Raw genomic sequence first — 19474 nt, forward strand, 5'->3', positions numbered from 1 at the left:
GGTTTACTATATCGTTTTCCGAAAAACACGTATTTAATTTTTTGAAGTCTTCATACCAAGTTGCCCCTCTCATATATAAAGGTATTATATTAAATAAATTTTCTTGTAGAGATACTTCAATAAAAGTTATATTTGATTTTGTCTGTAGTGAACATTTTATGCCTTCTGTCCTCAGATATTTTTTAACTCCGATTATACATCCTCCCATGGCTCTTCCAAATCTCGAGTTTTTTTTCGCTGGTTCAAAGTGTAATATAAAATCCCCAAAATATTTTTCAAAACTTCCTGCTTTATCGGAGGTTATATGGGTTTCTAGTAGAGCAAAAATATCGTATCTTCGTATATATTGCTTAAATTCAGTTTTTTTTCAGTTTTTTTGGTTATTGACCACTATTTCTTGGCGTTACATACAAATGCACAAACTTATTATACCCTGTACCACAGTAGTGGTACATTATTAAAATATGAAAGTATATTAGAATTTAAACAAAATAAAAAATATACATATATAAAACAAAATCTCATCTGTCATTCCCAAAACTATCACATTCACTCAAAACAACTGATATACATATCGTGGTATGTTTAAAATAAGTAGCATTGGGGAAAGAAGAACTAAGCTCTGCTAATGAACTTTATCCAAAAACCATTCTTGGGTACAAGTTGGAAGCCTGCAGGATTCAATTTCAAGGGAATACAACTCTTTTGGGCAGGGACCAATTTAAATTCCCTCAATAAATAGTAGACCATGACTTTAGTTTCCAGTAAAGCAAATCGTGATCCTGCAATTGAAAATTTAAAAATTAGATATGTATGCTAAGAAAACAAAGTCCCCTCCCATTTACCCTTATCTTACCAATACAATTACGAGGTCCCACACCAAATGGCATAAAAGCACATGGATGCAGTTTTTCCTTGTTATCTGGATTGAATCTTTCTGGATCGAATTTCATGGGATTCTCAAAATATTTGGCATCACGATGAAAACCAACTATAGGCATCCAAATAATATCACCTTTCTTTAATTCCAATTTTTGACCATCGCCCAGATCATATGATATATCTTTGGAGCACACTCGATCAGCTGCTATGGCCCCTGGCCATTTACGCAAACATTCTTGAACCACCATATCCAAATATTGCATACCCATAATGGTTTCATAACCGAGAGTTTTACCTTCCAACTGCTCTTCAACATCTTGAATTTCTTGTAGAAGTTTCTCCTGGACATCAGGATTCTCCATTAATTCGTGACATGTTAGACAGGTGAGGGCAGCAGAGGTTTCGAATCCAGCAAAAAAGAAAAGGAAACATTGTCCCACAATATCAACATCGCTCCATTCACGATTGGACGTCTTGCCATTGTCATGATTCTTGAACATGCCCCGTGACTCCATCAACATATTGATCATATCGGGTCTTATGATATTGTGTTCCTGACGATATTTCATAGCATCCAAAACCAATCTCATGAAATAATCGGTGGATTCTTTATCAAAGAGCTGTATATCTAATAACTATAGAGGTAAAAATTTATAAAAAAAATTACTGACTTTCTTCTAAACCCAAATGACCTACCTTCATTAATTTCTTGAAATTGGCAAATAACATAAACTTCAAATTTTGGGCAAAGGTAAATGTAGTCACTTTCTTTCCCATTTGATAGAATTCATTATCCATATCGGCATATGAATCCACTTGCAGGCCAAAAGCTGTCGAGGCAATTATATCATTGGTGAAACGTGTTATGAAGTCCTTAACTTCCAATTCCAAACCCTGTGGCGTAAAAACGCTCGGTTGTTTCTTCACATGGGCCAATGTGTGTTGAGCCACCTCATTCATCAGCTGAAACATGGAACGCATTTTACTTCCCGTAAAAGCTGGACTTAGAGTACTACGCATATCCTTCCATTTATTATCCTTCATCATAAATAATGAGGCAGCAAAGAGATTTTTGTTGTCAGTGTCATCGAACATCGATCGATGATTTACAAAATGTTCAAAATCTTTTATGGCAATCTGTTTAACCAAGTCGGGATCGCGTATCATGTATAGAGGTTGACGTTGATCAAAAACGCCATAAACCCTGAAAAAAAGGAGAAATAAAAACCACATGGTTTCAATAAATAAAGACTAATGATTTGTTTTTGAAGACATTATCTCTGCATTAATTTTTGTACAAAATATCCATGAAACATTTGGTTCGATGTCCTTTATATCAGTCCGTACACGGACGAAAAAGACTGTTTTTCATATGTTTGGATGTAAAAATTATATGTTTGGAACTCAAATTTTTTAACACAATATTTTTAAGTGCAAGCATATAATGTGCATAAACTAGCATAAGATGTCTGGGACATATATGTTAATATGTTAGAACATATTATGTTTGGGACAGAAAATGTTTGTAAATATAATATGCTTAGATGCAAACAAATATTAATTAAGAAATAGCCAATAAATATATATGTGTTTAGAAAGAGAGACGTAAAGAGTATGCTGCAAGTAAAATAATGGAAGTAACCTTAAAAATATATCCACACAAAGAAAATTTCATTAAAATTTTTTTCTACCAATGCATGTCCTAAGGTGAAACATAATATGTTTGAACAATACAAACAATATTTTGTTTGGACCAATCCTGAAAATATATATGCTTGAAGCAAAATGTGTTTGGGGTATATGTTACAGAAGCGTTTTTTTTGGGGTGTAGGACACACAATGAGGGCTATAGACTTCAAAAAAGTATTCAAATGTCCTTTCTGGACTTTATTTTCCCATATACATACATCTGACCCGATTTAGACAAAATTTGTTAGACTTCTACAAAATCTATAGACTTAAAATTTAAGTCGTCTAATTCCCTGGGGTGGAACACAATGTTAGTAAAAAATATGGGAAACATTGGCATGTATATACAGAAATTTACTTCTACTTTCTGTGTAAAGTTTCAAGTAAATCGGAGTAAAACTTTGGCTTCTGTGGTTATATGAGTGTAAATCGGTTGAAGATATATGTATGTGGGAGGTATATCTAAATCCGAAGCAAATTTGGCCCACAAAGTTAAAATATTAATTTCAATCCCTGTGCAAAATTTCACGTAAATCTCATATGACTCAGTGACACATGAGTGCACTGTTAGAAAAATATGTTTTTCATATGTTCCGATATAAACAAAATGTGTTTCGGGCACAACTTTAAAACACAATATATTTAAGTGCAAACATGTAATGTTCCTAAACTAACACTAACTGTTTGGGACATCTATGTTAATATGTTACAATATATTATGTTTGTGGCATGAATGTTTCATAAAAATCATATGTGTGAATGCAAACACATAGACCAATTAATTTATAAAGACATCTCAATTGACTTTGCAGCGCTGTAGTTTGTCTGCACACCGTAGATGGCTCTTTTTCGTCTGCAATTGAGGGATTTTTTAATTTGGCTTTAATTATTTTTCTTTCCTTTGTTCTCTCGTTGAAACACCAAATATTGTGAAAGTTTATAAAATAGTATTCATCCACACCTTTTTTGTAATGCAAATTGACTAATTTATACGGTTATTCTCGTTTTCCAAAAAGAAATTGAGTCACTTGACTGCGCAATTGAGTGGAATGACTGCGCACTGCAAATAAACAAACCCATGGTGAATTATCAAGGTATGTCCCTATATTTTCTTGGTCTATGGCAAACATATATAACATTACAAATTTCGACTAAACATACATATGTTGTGATATTTTATTCAAAGCGACAGAGAGAGTATAGAGAAAAAAATAGAGATGGAAACCGGGAGAGTTGACGAAAGATATCAACATAACAGCGAAAGAATCAAACGAGAACAATTTCTGTGAAACCGCTTGTATGTTGTTTCGGAAAATTGTTTTATGATAAGGCCAAAAATTTGATATGTTTAAGTCTAAATATTATTTAATTTGAATAAAGAGAATAGACATTCGGAACCAAGAGAATAGACATTTGAAAAACATACAGCATATGTTTTCGCCTTGAGAGCACCATTTTATGTATGTGTGGACATGTGTTTTGTTTATCATTTTGGCATTATGGGCACAATTTTTTTCTTGGTTCATTAAAAGAAATTAAGGGTCTTCATAAAAATAACGAAAGGGCACTATACTCTTTTTAGAGTTGGGACAGTAAAATGAAATAAGGAGGAAATAGTGAAAAATTACACAGTAAAATGTATAAAAACAAAGTTTAGTTCCTCTTTATTAATAAGTAGTCCACGAGGAGTTGACGGACACCTTCAAATATAAAAGCGGGCATTAAATTCAATTTTTGCATCTAAAACAATTTAAAAAGTTTATTTTCTTTAATATGAATTATTAAAGAAAAATAAAAGGCATTTTATAGCGACGGTGTTAAATGCTAGTAAAAAACTGTTCACGCCTAACTAAATTTATGTTTATATTGTAAAATTATTTATGTATGTTTATACTCGACTCCACGTTCTTCTTTTGTTAGAGTTTTTGAATTCCTTCCAAATTTTAAAGTTTTGTACCAAAACCAGTTTTTTGTTACAAAATTGTTATTTTTGCAATAAAACAATAATATTTTATCCAAAAATCAGTCAATTTCGTTATATCAAGCACTGTTACTGACTATAAATCTTTAATAACCAACATTTCGAAGTTTCATTATAAAAATTTAATATAGTATAAATATAAATGTGTAAATTAAAAATAAAAAAAAGTGTTCGGTCGGAGCAGGGATTGAACCCATGACCCTTTGCATGCAAAGCAGACATGCTAACCACTGCTCCACGTGGCAAACAAATGTATGTTTCTGTTAAATAATGTTATGTTTGCATGGGCTCGTGGGCGCTGCAAACTATGCTATATAAATGTAATTTATAACGATAATTATCTCCTGGTGACTATAACAGCTACGTAATCCAGTGGATAGTGTGTTGGCTTACAAACTGTATGGTGCTCGGTTCGATACTCCGTGCAGGCGAAAGGTAAAATTTAAAAAATTTATAAAAGTGAATAATTTCTTCAACATTATTTGTATTACAGAAAAAGGTGCCAAGAACTAAAATATTTCGTGGATGTGAAAATTACGAGTATGTTAGGCATTGAGCAGAATCGTCTTTGGGAAAAATTCTTCCAAGCATATAATACTTTTGGACTCAAAATGCTTCCAAACATATAATATGTTCACATAAAACAAACATATTAATGTGTCGGCAGTATCCAATAATATATGTGCTTCCTGCAAAATATGTTTGGAACATATGTTAAAGAAGCGATTTTTTTTGAGGGTGTAGGTGCATATCGGGCGAAAGATATATATGGGAGTTAAGGAAAAAACAATGAACAATGAAAAAACACCAGGAAGAAAACTGTTGGTTAATTTTTTAATTTAATTTATATTAACTAAACAGTATTACAAACGCTGACAAATTTAAAGAAATAATGAACTATTTTGTGGGAAATACAAATTTAGTAAATCTTTATGCTTAATTTGTGTTTTTCCCGTTTTTTAGTTCCTTTAACAAATATACGCAAAAAATTATTAGAGTAAAGGAAATTCTCTCCAAAATGAAGTTAAATTGGCTTTAGTGAAATAGAGAGTTCACTTTTTTTTGAGTGTAATTCTGACCCAAAACACATACCAGTGCCAAATTTGAAGTCGATTGGATTGAAACTGCGGCCTACTCTTTGATTACAAAAATATGTTGACAGACAAACGGACATAGATAGATCGACTCAGGGTCCCACACTGAGCATTTTGCCAAAGACAACATGAGTCCTTCCTAACACCGTCTTCTAAATTGCAAGGTAGTCCAAACGTGGTATATACTAAACTAAAAAAGGCCGATTAAATACATATATAACTAAGATTGACAAATAACATTTTGACAAAAGTTTCTATAGAAATAAAATTTTGACAACATTTTCTATAGAAATAAAATTTGGACAACATTTTCTATAGAAGTAAAATTTTGACAAAATTTTCTATAGAAATAAAATTTTGACAAAATTTTCTATAGAAATAAAATTTTGACAAAATTTTCTATAGAAATAAAATTTTAACAAAATTTTCTATAGAAATAAAGTTTTGACAAAATTTTTATAGAAATAATTTTGGAAAAATTTTCTATAGAAATAAAATTTGACAAAATTTTCTATACGAATAAAATTTTGACAAAATTTTCTATAGAAATAAAAATTTGGTAGATTATTTTTGGCTCGAGTGGCAACCATGATTATGAACCGATATGGACCAATTTTTGTGTGATTGGGGATCGGCTATATATAACTATAGACCGATATGGACCAATTTTGGCATGGTTGTTAGCGGCCATATACTAACACCATGTTCCAAATTTCAACCGGATCGGATGAATTTTGCTCCTCCAAGAGGCTACGGAGGACAAATCTGGGGATCGGTTTATATGGGGGCTATATATAATTATGAACTGATATGGACCAATTTTTGCATGGTTGTTAGAGACCATATACTAACACCACGTACCAAATTTCAACCGGATCGGATGAAATTAGCTTCTCTAAGAGGCTCCGGAGGTCAAATCTGCGGATCGGTTTATATGGGGGCTATACGTAAAAGTGGACCGATATGGCCCATTTGCAATTCCATCCGACCTACATCAATAACACCAATGTGGTATCACAATGGACTGAATAGTCTAAGTGAGCCTGAAACATCGGGCTGCCACCTAACCTAACCTACATCAATAACAACTACTTGTGCCAAGTTTCGTTCGGAAGTTAGCGTGATTTCAACGGACGGACGGACATGCTTAGATCGACTCAGAATTTCACCACGACCCAGAATATCTATACTTTATGGGGTCTTAGAGCAATATTTCGACGTGTTACAAACGGAATGACAATGTTAATATAACCCCCATCCTATGGTGTAGGGTATAATGAACTAGTTTGTAAGAAATACGAATTTAGTAAATCTTTATGCTTCATTTGTGTATATTTTTTCCGTTTTTTTAGTTTATTAAACTGACCTATGCAAAAAAAATATAAGACTACAGGAAACTTTCTCCAAACATAATAATTTCATGAACTAAAATAAAGTTAAATTGGCTTTAGTGAAATAGAGGGTTAACTTTTTTTGAGTGTACCCCGTGACAAGTAATCAAACAAGTATTTACGTTGTAGGCAGATATTTTGCACTGTCATTGTAACTATAATTATAGTGATCAAAAAACCGGATTTTTCGAAAAAGAACCCGCTGTTTTAGTAATTGTTTTCCTGAAAAAGCAAACAATCTGATAGTTTAGAACAATACACTTACAGCTGAATAGGCACTAGCTTGCTTAAATTTTCTGCTGATCCGATTTATTTGATTGATTTAAGCATGTTCGCAATAACAATACTTAACTAATACTACGACTAGTCACCTGGACTAACTATTAGTTTAATTATACAAATTATAAATTCACTCGGGTAATAAACTAAGCACAAAACAGTCGCATAGTACACATTGGTCCTCCAAAAATTGTAAATTTGCAGTAAACAAATTGCACTTTTTAAAATATGAGTAATTTACATTTTAATTAAAATATTTGTTTAATTAAGCGGACCATGACATTTGTATACACTAAACCTATATGATAATTTGGATAGCAAAAATAGTTGTCCTGGTCCCCAAAATCCCAAGTCCTAAAGTTCAAAGAAATGGTAGACCTCATAAAGCTTAATACACTAAAAAAAGTTTATTTAAATCCAAAGTTTCGGCTTCTTTAAAATAAAGACTGTTTTTGGGGGGTTATCTGCCTTTAAATTTAGGCTCTATAAAATTAACATTATAACACAGAACTGATCTCTCAAAATGTCACTTTCTTTTTGCATATATCTCCAAACTATAACAGATACTTCAATGTAAAAAATATTTTCTTAATTTCAAAAAACAAAAAAACTTTAAACTAAAAATGCCAAATCCTTAATATATCGTAAGTCTTATGCCAGGGCAAATATTTGACAGAAATCGAATCCGTTGCCATAGCCAAACCAGCAAACATTTTGAGCTCATATTGGATATAACAGGTTGGCTGATAAGTTCCCGGTCTAACTAAGAAAAACACATTTTTTTGTCAAAATTCGTTTTTATTATTCAACATAGTTCCCTTCAAGAGCGATACAACGATTATAACGACCTTCCAATTTTTTGATACCATTTTGGTAGTACTCCTTCGGTAGGCCTCAGTTTCGGCGATCACCTCTTCATTGCAGCCAAATTTTTTCCCTGCGAGCATCCTTTTGAGGTCTGAGAACAAGAAAAAGTCGCTGGGGCCAGATCTGGAGAATACGGTGGGTGGGGAAGCAATTCGAAGCCCAATTCGTGAATTTTTGCCATCGTTCTCAATGACTTGTGGCACGGTGCGTTGTCTTGGTGGAACAACACTTTTTTCTTCTTCATATGGGGCCGTTTTGCCGCGATTTCGACCTTCAAACGCCATATAATAGTCACTGTTGATGGTTTTTCCCTTCTCAAGATAATCGATACAAATTATTCCATGCGCATCCCAAAAAACAGAGGCCATTACTTTGCCAGCGAACTTTTGAGCCTTTCCACGCTTCGTAGACGGTTCACCGGTCGCTGTCCACTCAGCCGACTGTCGATTGGACTCAGGAGTGTAGCGATGGAGCCATGTTTCATCGATTTTCACATATCGACGGAAAACTCGGGTGTATTACGAGTTAACAGCTGCAAACACCGCTCAGAATCATCAACACGTTGTTGTTTTTGGTCGCGCGGCACCCATTTTGCACAGAGCTTCCGCATATCCAAATATTGATGAATGATATGACCAGCACGTTCCTATGATATCTTTAAGGCCTCTGCTAGGTTAGGTTAGGTTAGGTTAGGTTAGGTGGCAGCCCGATGTATCAGGCTCACTTAGACTATTCAGTCCATTGTGATACCACCTTGATGAACTTCTCTCTTATCACTGAGTGCTGCCCGATTCCATGTTAAGCTCAATGACAAGGGACCTCCTTTTTATAGCCGAGTCCGAACGGCGTTCCACATTGCAGTGAAACCACTTAGAGAAGCTTTGAAACCCTCAGAAATGTCACCAGCATTACTGAGGTGGGATAATCCACCGCTGAAAAACTTTTTGGTGTTCGGTCGAAGCAGGAATCGAACCCACAACCTTGTGTATGCAAGGCGGGCATGCTAACCATTGCACCACGGTGGTTCCCCTCTGCCTCTGCTATCTCGATCAACTTCATTTTACGGTCATTCAAAATCATTTTGTGGATTTTTTTGATGTTTTCGTCGGTAACCACCTCTTTCGTGCGTCCACTGCGTTCACCGTCCTCCGTGCTCATTTCACCACGCTTGAATTTTGCATACCAATCAATTAGTGTTGATTTCCCTGGGGCAGAGTCCGGAAACTCATTATCAAGCCAAGTTTTTGCTTCCACCGTATTTTTCCCTTCAGAAAACAGTATTTTATCAAAAACACGAAATTCCTTTTTTTCCATTTTTTTCACAATAACAAAAGTTGCTTCACAAAAGACGCTCTATCTCACAAACTAATTGACTTACAAACGTCAAATTTTGACACGAATCATTTGAAGGTTGGTACTATATAAAAATAATATGCATTTAATACTAGCGACGTCATCTATGTGTCAGACCGGGGACTTATCAGCCAACCGTTATATCTTAAAACTATACTTCAATGTAAAAAATATTTTCTTAATTTAAAAAAAAAAAAAACTTTAAACCAAAAATGCCAAATCCTTAATATAAGTCTTATGCCAAGGTCACACTGGGCAAATATTTGACAGAAATCGAAAAAGAATCCATTGCCATAGCCAAACCAGCAAACATTTTGTGCTCATATTGGATATATAACATCATGGCAGGGTTATTTTCCAAAAACCGTATCCAGATGTTTGGATAATTGTTCTGGAAAAATGTTTGACACTCATTTTGGTCAAATATTTGACTAGTGTGACCATAACCTTAGGCTATATATGAAGCTTTTTTATCTTTAATCCAACACAGAAAAAAATATTTCCAATTAAAAAGTTGATTGAAGTTGATTTTTTTTTTTCAATTAATAATTTAATTGATACAATTGACTTTTTAATCAAGATAGAAACCTTAAGTTAATTAAGTCAAGGATTGAAAATGTTTAAATTTTTAATTAAAAAAATAATTGATTCAATTAACATTTTAATCAAACTCGGAAGACTAAGTCGGTAAAAGAGAGATGAATTTTTTTTAATTTTTAAATAGAAAATTATTTCAAAATATATTTGTTTTAATCAAACTAAAAACACAAAGTCAGATTAGAAAGTATTTGAAAATAGTTACCATTTCAAATCAAAAAATTAATTGAGTTTTGCAAGCAAAATCAATTAAATTTTTAATTGAATCAATCAAAAAATTAATTGAAATTTTCAAATTAAATTAAATAATTTTTTAATCAAATATTTTTTTAATTTTCAATTAAAACCGTGATTAATACTATCATTTTCGTGACTGAAGACATTTCAATAAAAAAAAATTATTGGATCAATTAATTTCGTGATTGCATCAGAAAAAAAATTTTTGTGTTAAAAATTCAATATATCAGTTAATTTAAAGATTTTGTCTTCAAATCAAGAATGGTTTTCTTTACTTTAAGGAAAATTTGCCTTACTTCAAAGACATGCGACTTTGACAGAGGGGCGTAAGTTTCAAAGATTTGTGTCCTAAACTTAAAGAAGGAAATTTTTTTTATCAAAGATTATAAACTTTCTTTTAATAAACATTTCTTTATTTTAAAGTTAAAATTTATTATTTATTTGGCAATTGTCCACAGTCAAATGCAATTTTCCTTATTCCAAGTATGTCTCAAAATATTTTTGAACTAAATGTAGAGTAGAAGTATTGTACTTTGTACGAGGTAGTTCAGTGAGAAAAATGAACCAAACGATACACTGAAAAAAAGCATACTCGGTTCCAAAGATTTTGTCTTTACTGTAAAAATTTGGTATTGATTCCGAGCCAAAGAAGCGAAGAATACAAGTAAGGACACAAGACACAATTCTCTTTTAAATTTAGGTTTTGTGTACTTGCTTCTAGGAAGCAAATTTTAATTTTTCGCTTTCTCAGCTTTTTTTTCATATGCTATCAAAGTCCTTTAAAAACGAGTTAACGGCAACTTTATTTTCCAAATTAAGACTCGACTTCCAGTAGAAATTATGCTATGTTTGAAGTAAAAAACTTCTTTAAAATAAAGTTTTGAAAAACATGTCCTATATTTGAACGATTTTTTGCTTTGTAGTCAAGATGCAAAAAGACAACAAATTTAAAGACAATTTCATTAAATTTAAAGATTTTTTCTGAATTATTAAAGTCAAGTTGACCTTAGCTTATAAATTTTTTCTTTTACGTTAAGATACCCATTTTTAAGTAAAATCGCTTAATTATAAGGACAATACGACTTCATTGAAAAGTTTATCGACTTTTGGACAAGGAAAATAACTTTAGTTTAGAGAAATGCGTCTTCTATGGTAAGCAAAATTTGTATTCGTATTTTAAAGACGTGAAATCTTTGACCTCACGACAATATTTTTTTCAGTGTAGATTTTGCAACGAAAATATTTTCATTTATACCAAACATTGTTTTCTTTTTTGTTAATAATAAAAATTTAAACTTTTCGATGATATTCATTGCGTGTAGATCGACTCATAATTTCACCATAAAAAATTTGGAATATATGATATCTTTAAATTCCATTTATATTGATTATAGTGGACATGATACATGTGTTCTTTGTTCGAAAAATGTAGGTTCCATAAAAAAAGATAAGGCACGCAGATGATGAAATAGCCTTGTGAAACTGTTGCAATAGCAACGCATTATTTCAAAAGTTCAATACACGATATAGATTTATAAGATACACATGTATGACAAAATAAACTTCTAATCATTACGAGCTTCTAATACCATTTAATGTTTAAAGATAATTAATCATGCACCAAGATATTTTCCATTTTTTAAATAACAAAAAATTATCAGAATCAACAAAATATTGAAAAATACCCTTTCATATAATATATTTAATATTTAATAATATCCAAATACTAACTGTATATACACCCTCAAAAAAATCGCTTCTTTAACATATGTTCCAAACATATTTTGCAGGAAGCACATATATTATTGGATACTGCCGAAACATTAATATGTTTGTTTTATGTGAACATATTATATGTTTGGAAGCATTTTGAGCCCAAAAATATTATATGCTTGGAAGAATTTTTCCCAAAGACGATTGTGCTCATTCCCTAACATACTCGTCATTTTCACTTCAACGAAATATTTTAGTTCTTGGCACCTTTTTCTGTAATACAAATAATGTTGAAGAAATTATTCACTTTTATAAATTATTGAAATTTTACCTTTCGCCTGCACGGAGAATCGAACCGAGGACCATACAGTTTGTAAGCCAACACACTATCCACTGGGCTACGTAGCTGTTATAGTCACCAGCAGGTAATTATCGTTATACGCTATATTTATATAGCATAGTTTGCAGCGCCCACGAGCCCATGCAAACATAACATTATTTAACAGAAACATACATTTGTTTGCCACGTGGAGTAGTGGTTAGAATGTCTGCCTTGCATGTGGGTCGTGGGTTCAATCCCTGCTCCGACCGAACATTTTTTTTGTTTTTTGTTTTTTTTTTTTTTTTTTTTTTAATTTACACACTTATATTTATACTATATTAAATTTTTATAATGAAACTTCGAAATGTGGGTTATTAAAGATTTATAGTCAGTAACAGTGCTTGATATAAACGAAATTGACTTATTTTTGGATAAAATATTATTTTTTTTTATTGCAAAAATAACAATTTTGTAACAAAAAACTGTTTTTGGTACAAAACTTTAAAATTTGAAAGGAATTCAAAAACTCTAACAAAAGAAGAACGTGAACAGTTTTTTACTAGCATTTAACACCATCGCTCTAAAATGCCTTTTATTTTTCTTTAATAATTCATTTTAAAGAAAATAAACTTTTTTAATTGTTTTAGCTGCAAAACTCGAACTTAATGCCCGCTTTTATATTTGAAGGTGTCCGTCAACTCCTCGTGGACTACTTATTAATAAAGAGGAACTAAACTTTGATTTTATACATTTTACTGTGTAATTTTTCACTATTTCCTCCTTATTTCATTTTACTGTCCCAACTTTAAAAAGAATATAGTGCCCTTTCGTTATTTTTTATGAAGACCCCTGATTTCTTTTAACGAACCAAGAAAAAAATTGTGCCCATAATGCCAAAATGATAAACAAAACACATGTCCACACATACATAAAATGCTGCTCTCAAGGCGAAAACATATGCTGTTTGTTTTTCAAATGTCTATTCTCTTGGTTCCGAATGTCCATTCTCTTTATTCAAATTAAATAATATTTATTCAAATTAAATAATATCAAATTTTTGGCCTTATCATAAAACAGTTTACCGAAACAACATACAAGCGGTTTCACAGAAATTGTTCTCTTTTGATTCTTTCGCTGTGTTATGTTGATATCTTTTGCCAACTCTCCCGGTTGCCATCTCTATTTCTTTCGCTATACTCTCTCTGTCGCTTTAAATAAAATATCACAACATATGTATGTTTATCCGAATTTTGTAAATTTATACATGTTTGCATTCACACATATGATTTTTATGAAACATTCATGCCCCAAACATAATATATTCTAACATATTAACATAGATGTCCCAAACATTTAGTGTTAGTTAAGGAACATTACATGTTTGCACTTAAATATATTGTGTTTTAAAATTGTGCCCGAAACACATTTTGTTTATATTGGAACATATGAAAAACATATTTTTCTAAGAGTGTATGTATGCATACACCCAAAGAAAAAAATTCTTTCCACAGGAACGAAATTTTGGACAAACGAAATTCCTCTTATAAAGTATTTTCTTTTAGACCAAAAAAACCCAAATTTATGATATGCGAATCAACGATTGTCTCTAATTCTTTTTAATTGCCTTTGAGGTGGGATAATCCACCGCTGAAAAGCGTAATGCTGGTGACATTTCTGAGGGTTTCAAAGCTTCTCTAAGTGGTTTCACTGGAATGTGGAACGCCGTTCGGACTCGGCTATAAAAAGGAGGTCCCTTGTCATTGAGCTTAACATGGAATCGGGCAGCACTCAGTGATAAGAGAGAAGTTCACCACTGTGGTATCACAATGGACTGAATAGTCTAAGTGAGTGATACATCGGGCTGCCACATAACCTAACCTAACCTAAGGAAAATTCTTTAGCGTCAAAAGAAAACTTTGCTTGTCTAAAACATTGTTCCTCATAAAAGAAAACTCTTCTTTCAGTGTATAATAATTCAAAAACATCACATTTTTCGGTGTGATCACTATGTAAACCCCATTAATTCTATTTATTTAAAAAAACACACAAATATAACCCACAAAAAAATCTATCTCCATATAGCAGTGGTGTGTAGAACACACTGTGTACCCAACTTTAGCAAGTCAATTACCTTTTCTAAATTTATTTTTTTTTAACTAAGTGAATTTTTTTTTTTTTTTTTTTTGAAGCTTATAATCATATTTTCATTGGATTCATTTTATAAAAATAAAACTCAGCCACACGTAATGCGTTCATTGAGTTAGGCCATTGTAATTAAAATTTCATTTTTTTTTGTAACAGTCGATTACTGTTATTATTTTCTATATTAAGATATTCTTATTGATATGATAAATTGCTAAATGCAAAACAATCATTGAATCATTAACAAGCAGTATATGCAACTATGAGAGTTCATGTTCAAGGTTGTTGTATATTAGGACGGGTCGAAAACTTTGATGTATTCCACAAATATAAAAAACAAATAAGTACACGGACGAAAAAGACTGTTTTTCATATGTTTGGATGTAAACATTATATGTTTTGAACTCAAATTTTTTAACACAATATTTTTGAGTGCAAGCATATAATGTTCATAAACTAGCATAACATGTTTGGGACATATATGTTAATAAGTTAGAACATATTATGTTTGGGACATAAAATGTTTGTAAATATAATATGCTTAGATGCAAACATATATTCATTTAGAAATAGCCTATAAACATAGATGTGTTTTAACCTTTTAGTGCTTTTTAGTGTTTATTATAAAATGTTTAAGATAAACTGAGTTTTCATCAGAACAAAATTTCAAAATATTGAGTCTAATCGATGAATCGATTTTTGATCTTGGCCAAAATCGAACAATCGAATTTTAATGAAACAAGTATCTTAAATACGTACCGTAGTGCGTCAAGTATAACAGCATCCTCTGAAAAACCCCCCATCGTAGCGATTTACTTGAAATCATATAGAATTTCAGGTATGTTTGATACAACATACTATCTCAAGAAGATCGGTTCAAATAAAACACTTCCCGAAGTTAAATTTAAAATTGTTTTGTATGGAGACTACATCAGAAACCGGATTTATAAGAACAATTTTTGTTCGAATTTTAAAGCGTGTAAATCGAGAAATTTTACTTCTAGTTTCAGGTAGAGGTGTGCACGTGACACGAAATTGTCGTGACTCACGAAAATTTTCGTGATTCGTGCGTGAGTCACGCTCATGACAATAGCGTGAGTGTGCGTGAGCGTGATTAAAAAACCAAAATGTCGTGCGTGAGTCACGAAAATAATATCTTCGTGAGTGTGCGTGAGTAACGAATTACACTCACGAAAATATTCCTGCTCACCAACATAAAACGCTTAAGAGTTAAATTCAATTACAATTTTAGTGACACCTGGGATGTTAAGAGTTTAATAACACTCGCGATTTTAATAATGCTCATGTTTTCAGACACTTCGGTAAGGTAAATTAATCATAAAATTATTCATGAGTCACGATATTTTTCGTGAGTCAGTGTGCGTGAGTACAAATTTTCTTTTCGTGAGTGTGCGTGAGTCCTACCAAAAAATATCGTGCGTGAGTGTGCGTGAATATGATTTTTCAGTCGTGAGTGTGCGTGAGCGTGAGTAAACTATTACTCACGTGCACACCTCTAGTTTCTCAAACAAAAGTGAACTCTCTATTTCACTAAAGCCAATTTAACTTTATTTTATTTTTTATATGAAAAGAGATATGTTGTACGAATTTATTTTGGCATAAGCCGGCTATCATGCAAAATCTTTTTTCGGAAGGTTCAAGTGTGGTTCATTGTTGGATTTAATGAACTGCCTGAATTTATTCTGATAATTGGTTGATAGTTTTGCTGCAAGTAGAGGATGCTGATGAGGAATGTGGTAATTCCGAAACGTGCGTCCATCCAACCATCTTGCAGTCTATAGGGTTTTGCCCAAATAAATTTGACAAACATTCTTTTCCTGTGTTGGTTAAGCTACACTTGAAGTTTAGTCAATGCATGGTTTTAAGCTGAAATAAAAAAAACAACGACATTTTTTTATAAATTCCATTATGTTATGTTTCGAGAAAGTTTCCTTTACTCTAATAATTTTTTGCGTACGTTATTTAAATGAACTATAAAAGGGGGAAAAATTATACACAATTTAAGCAAAAAAATAAACTAAATTCTTACTTCTCACAAAATAGTTCATTATATCTTTAAATTTGTAAATTTTACCAAAAATGCTTCCATCATGAACTTTGTACGTCACTAAAGACGTTCTTGCATTTTTGAACTCCAATTTTTTCCTTCAAATTTTCTTTAACAAGTGAAAAAAATTAGTTATGTCTAATAAGTTTTCTTGAATTTGTCAAAAAATATTTACTTATTTTTGTGATATCGGCGTGATGCCAGCGTATGTAATACTGTTTAGTTAAAATTTTAAAAAAATATTCGACATTTTGTAAAATTAACAAAAAGTTTTCTTCCTGGTGCACTGAAAAAAATATTGTCGTGAGGTCAAAGATTTCACGTCTTTAAAATACGAATACAAATTTTGCTTACCATAGAAGACGCATTTCTCTAAAATAAAGTTATTTTCCTTGTCCAAAAGTCGATAAACTTTTCAATGAAGTCGTATTGTCCTTATAATTAAGCGATTTTACTTAAAAATGGGTATCTTAACATGAAAGAAAAAATTTATAAGCTAAGGTCAACTTGACTTTAATAATTCAGAAAAAATCTTTAAATTTAATGAAATTGTCTTTAAATTTGTTGTCTTTTTGCATCTTGACTACAAAGGAAAAAATCGTTCAAATATAGGACATGTTTTTCAAAACTTTATTTTAAAGAAGTTTTTTACTTCAAACATAGCATAATTTCTACTGGAAGTCGAGTCTTAATTTGGAAAATAAAGTTGCCGTTAACTCGTTTTTAAAGGACTTTGATAGCATATGAAGAAAAAAAAAGCTGAGAAAGCGAAAAATTAAAATTTGCTTCCTAGAAGCAAGTACACAAAACCTAAATTTAAAAGAGAATTGTGTCTTAAAAGTATCCTTACTTGTATTCTCCGCTTCTTTGGCTCGGAATCAATACCAAATTTTTTACAGTAAAGACAAAATCTTTGGAACCGAGTATGCTTTTTTTTCAGTGTGGGTTCACTGTTTTTTCGGTGCAACATTTTTTGTTTGCAATGCCTATCACCCTCACAGTAATCTACTTTTAATGTCAGCCAAAATCGAATTGAATTTTAAAAGAAATTATTCTAAATATGGCTTTTCAAAAGTCGAAAATCTACTTTTTCAAATTTTTTAAGAACAGATTGATTTGGTTTAGATCACTTGAACCTAAATTTGGGCTGGAAAACGCTTTCTCGCTTCGATAGATGCAGAGTTTGCTCACTACACCGAACGTCCGCAACGGTGAGACAATTTTGCAGCAATGGCTATATGTACTACACCAAATAATTGAACCAAATTCGGCCATTAAATATTACGCTCTGGTCACAAATATCTGTGTAATGATGAGTGGGATTTTTCTAATGAATATAGGCGTGATTTTAACTAATGCAATTTTTTTATTACAAATGTTCTTTGCGGTGGATTCCATACTTTTAATCGTGCCAACCTAATATTTAATATACATAGTTTTGAAAACACGCATCACACTATATAGTATATAACAAGAGCAAGATAAAATTAATTCACTGCACTTGTTTGACAAGGATACCCTGTTAGAAAATAGCTTACGATCCAAGTGACTTACTTCCCATCATGTTCATGGTACATATCGACTAAAATATCGAACATTGATTTGCGACGCAACACCATTTCCCAAAAATTACCAAACAATGGAACTGGTTTGCAATACGGAATACCCCGTTTCTTAAAGAAATCTTGATTGGAAGTGGCCCATCGATAGAACAGGTACAAAGCCAGCGATGTTAATATTAGAAATTCTATCCACATTTTCACTTGTATTTTATTAAAATTAGCTTTTCAAATTTCGTGTTGTTTTTTTTTAGTTTAACTGGTATGCTATGATCACTTGCGCGTTACTTTTTATACTGACTTTGGAGGGTTGTGAAAATCACTTTTGTATTCTCCGCAAAGCAAATAGCAAAAGCAGAGTAAAAAACCAAATTGGTTTTCATACTCATTTTGTAATGTTTTTTAAATGTGATTTACAATATTGACCAAGGGCGCATGTTAGTTTATCTCTCCGTTAAAATTGCAATTATTCCGGATGGAAGATACTTTTAAAAGCTCTCCCACTCTCTCTCTCTCATTTGTATCTTGTTCACGTTGATGTCAAAACAAGTGGTTGCTCTGATTTCATCTGTAAGTGCATTGCAAAAATTATTACTGGTATTAAACAGTCTCTCTTTTATATTTATTGTACACCAGGGATGGAAAATACAATTTTTAAGAAAGTACCAAAAAGGTATTTTTTTGCGCGAAAAAAGTACGTTTCACTAAATTTCAAGAAAAATTACATTGGAAGATTATTGTCAAGAGCTCCTTTAGACATAATTTTAAAGAAAATAAAATTTTGTTTGTCAACTCCTCAATTTTAAATATTTTCTTTTTTTAGTTTTATGTCCACTTACAAGGACTACCGTAGTATTGTAAACACCACAGTTGCCACAGTTGGTACAATTCTTCCAAAAATAGTACTTCCTAAACTTTTTATAGATAAATAAACATAAATTTTTGACACAATTTTCTAGAGAATAAAATGTTGACAAAATTTTCTATAGAAATAAAATTTTGGCATTTAGTGGCTCATACTATGGGCCGCAACTTAGCTGGTTCTGGTGATCTATCCATATTTTCCGCTTATATTCATCGACTCTCTTACTAATGACTCATTAGAGATACCCTACTCATGAGCGTATTTGAAACTAGTGATAACAATACTCATTGCAGTGTTGCCAGGTTAGGGGTTTTCCCCCCAAATTTAGGGGATTTCTGCACGTTTAGGGGGATTTTTAGGGGTAACATTTATTTAGGGGGATTTTTGGGGGTAAACAAATATCTTAGACCTCATAAAGTGGAGCAATTTTCAACC

The 19474-nt window shown here is 32.0% G+C and overlaps 1 protein-coding gene across 2 annotated transcripts; it reads right to left on the minus strand.

Moving 5' to 3' along the window:
* Positions 1-423: 423 nt before the first annotated feature.
* Positions 424-18475, minus strand: LOC142222625 (putative cytochrome P450 9f2). 2 transcript variants are annotated; one of them, XM_075292865.1, is made up of 4 exons: positions 18170-18475; positions 1579-2086; positions 857-1517; positions 424-782 (listed from the first exon to the last, which is right to left on the minus strand). In XM_075292865.1, the coding sequence occupies exons 1-4, from the start codon at positions 18370-18372 to the stop codon at positions 616-618; spliced, it is 1539 nt and encodes a 512-aa protein (XP_075148980.1). In that variant the 5' UTR covers positions 18373-18475; the 3' UTR covers positions 424-615. The 2 variants fall into 2 exon arrangements, with proteins under 2 accessions (XP_075148980.1, XP_075148981.1); XM_075292866.1 differs by lacking the exon at positions 18170-18475 and adding an exon at positions 15307-15365.
* Positions 18476-19474: the final 999 nt, after the last annotated feature.

This window comes from Haematobia irritans, chromosome 1 (assembly GCF_050003625.1).
Source record: "Haematobia irritans isolate KBUSLIRL chromosome 1, ASM5000362v1, whole genome shotgun sequence".
Taxonomy (NCBI): Eukaryota; Metazoa; Arthropoda; class Insecta; order Diptera; family Muscidae; genus Haematobia; species Haematobia irritans.

Excerpts from the sequence above, each read along its gene's own strand:
- LOC142222625 (XM_075292865.1), bottom strand. The coding sequence starts at position 18,372 with ATGTGGATAGAATTTCTAATATTAACATCGCTGGCTTTGTACCTGTTC. Across the intron at positions 2,087-18,169 it reads TACCATGAACATGATGGGAA|GGTTTATGGCGTTTTTGATC; the intron begins GTAAGTCACTTG and ends CCTTTTTTTCAG. Across the intron at positions 1,518-1,578 it reads ATTTCAAGAAATTAATGAAG|TTATTAGATATACAGCTCTT; the intron begins GTAGGTCATTTG and ends TTACCTCTATAG.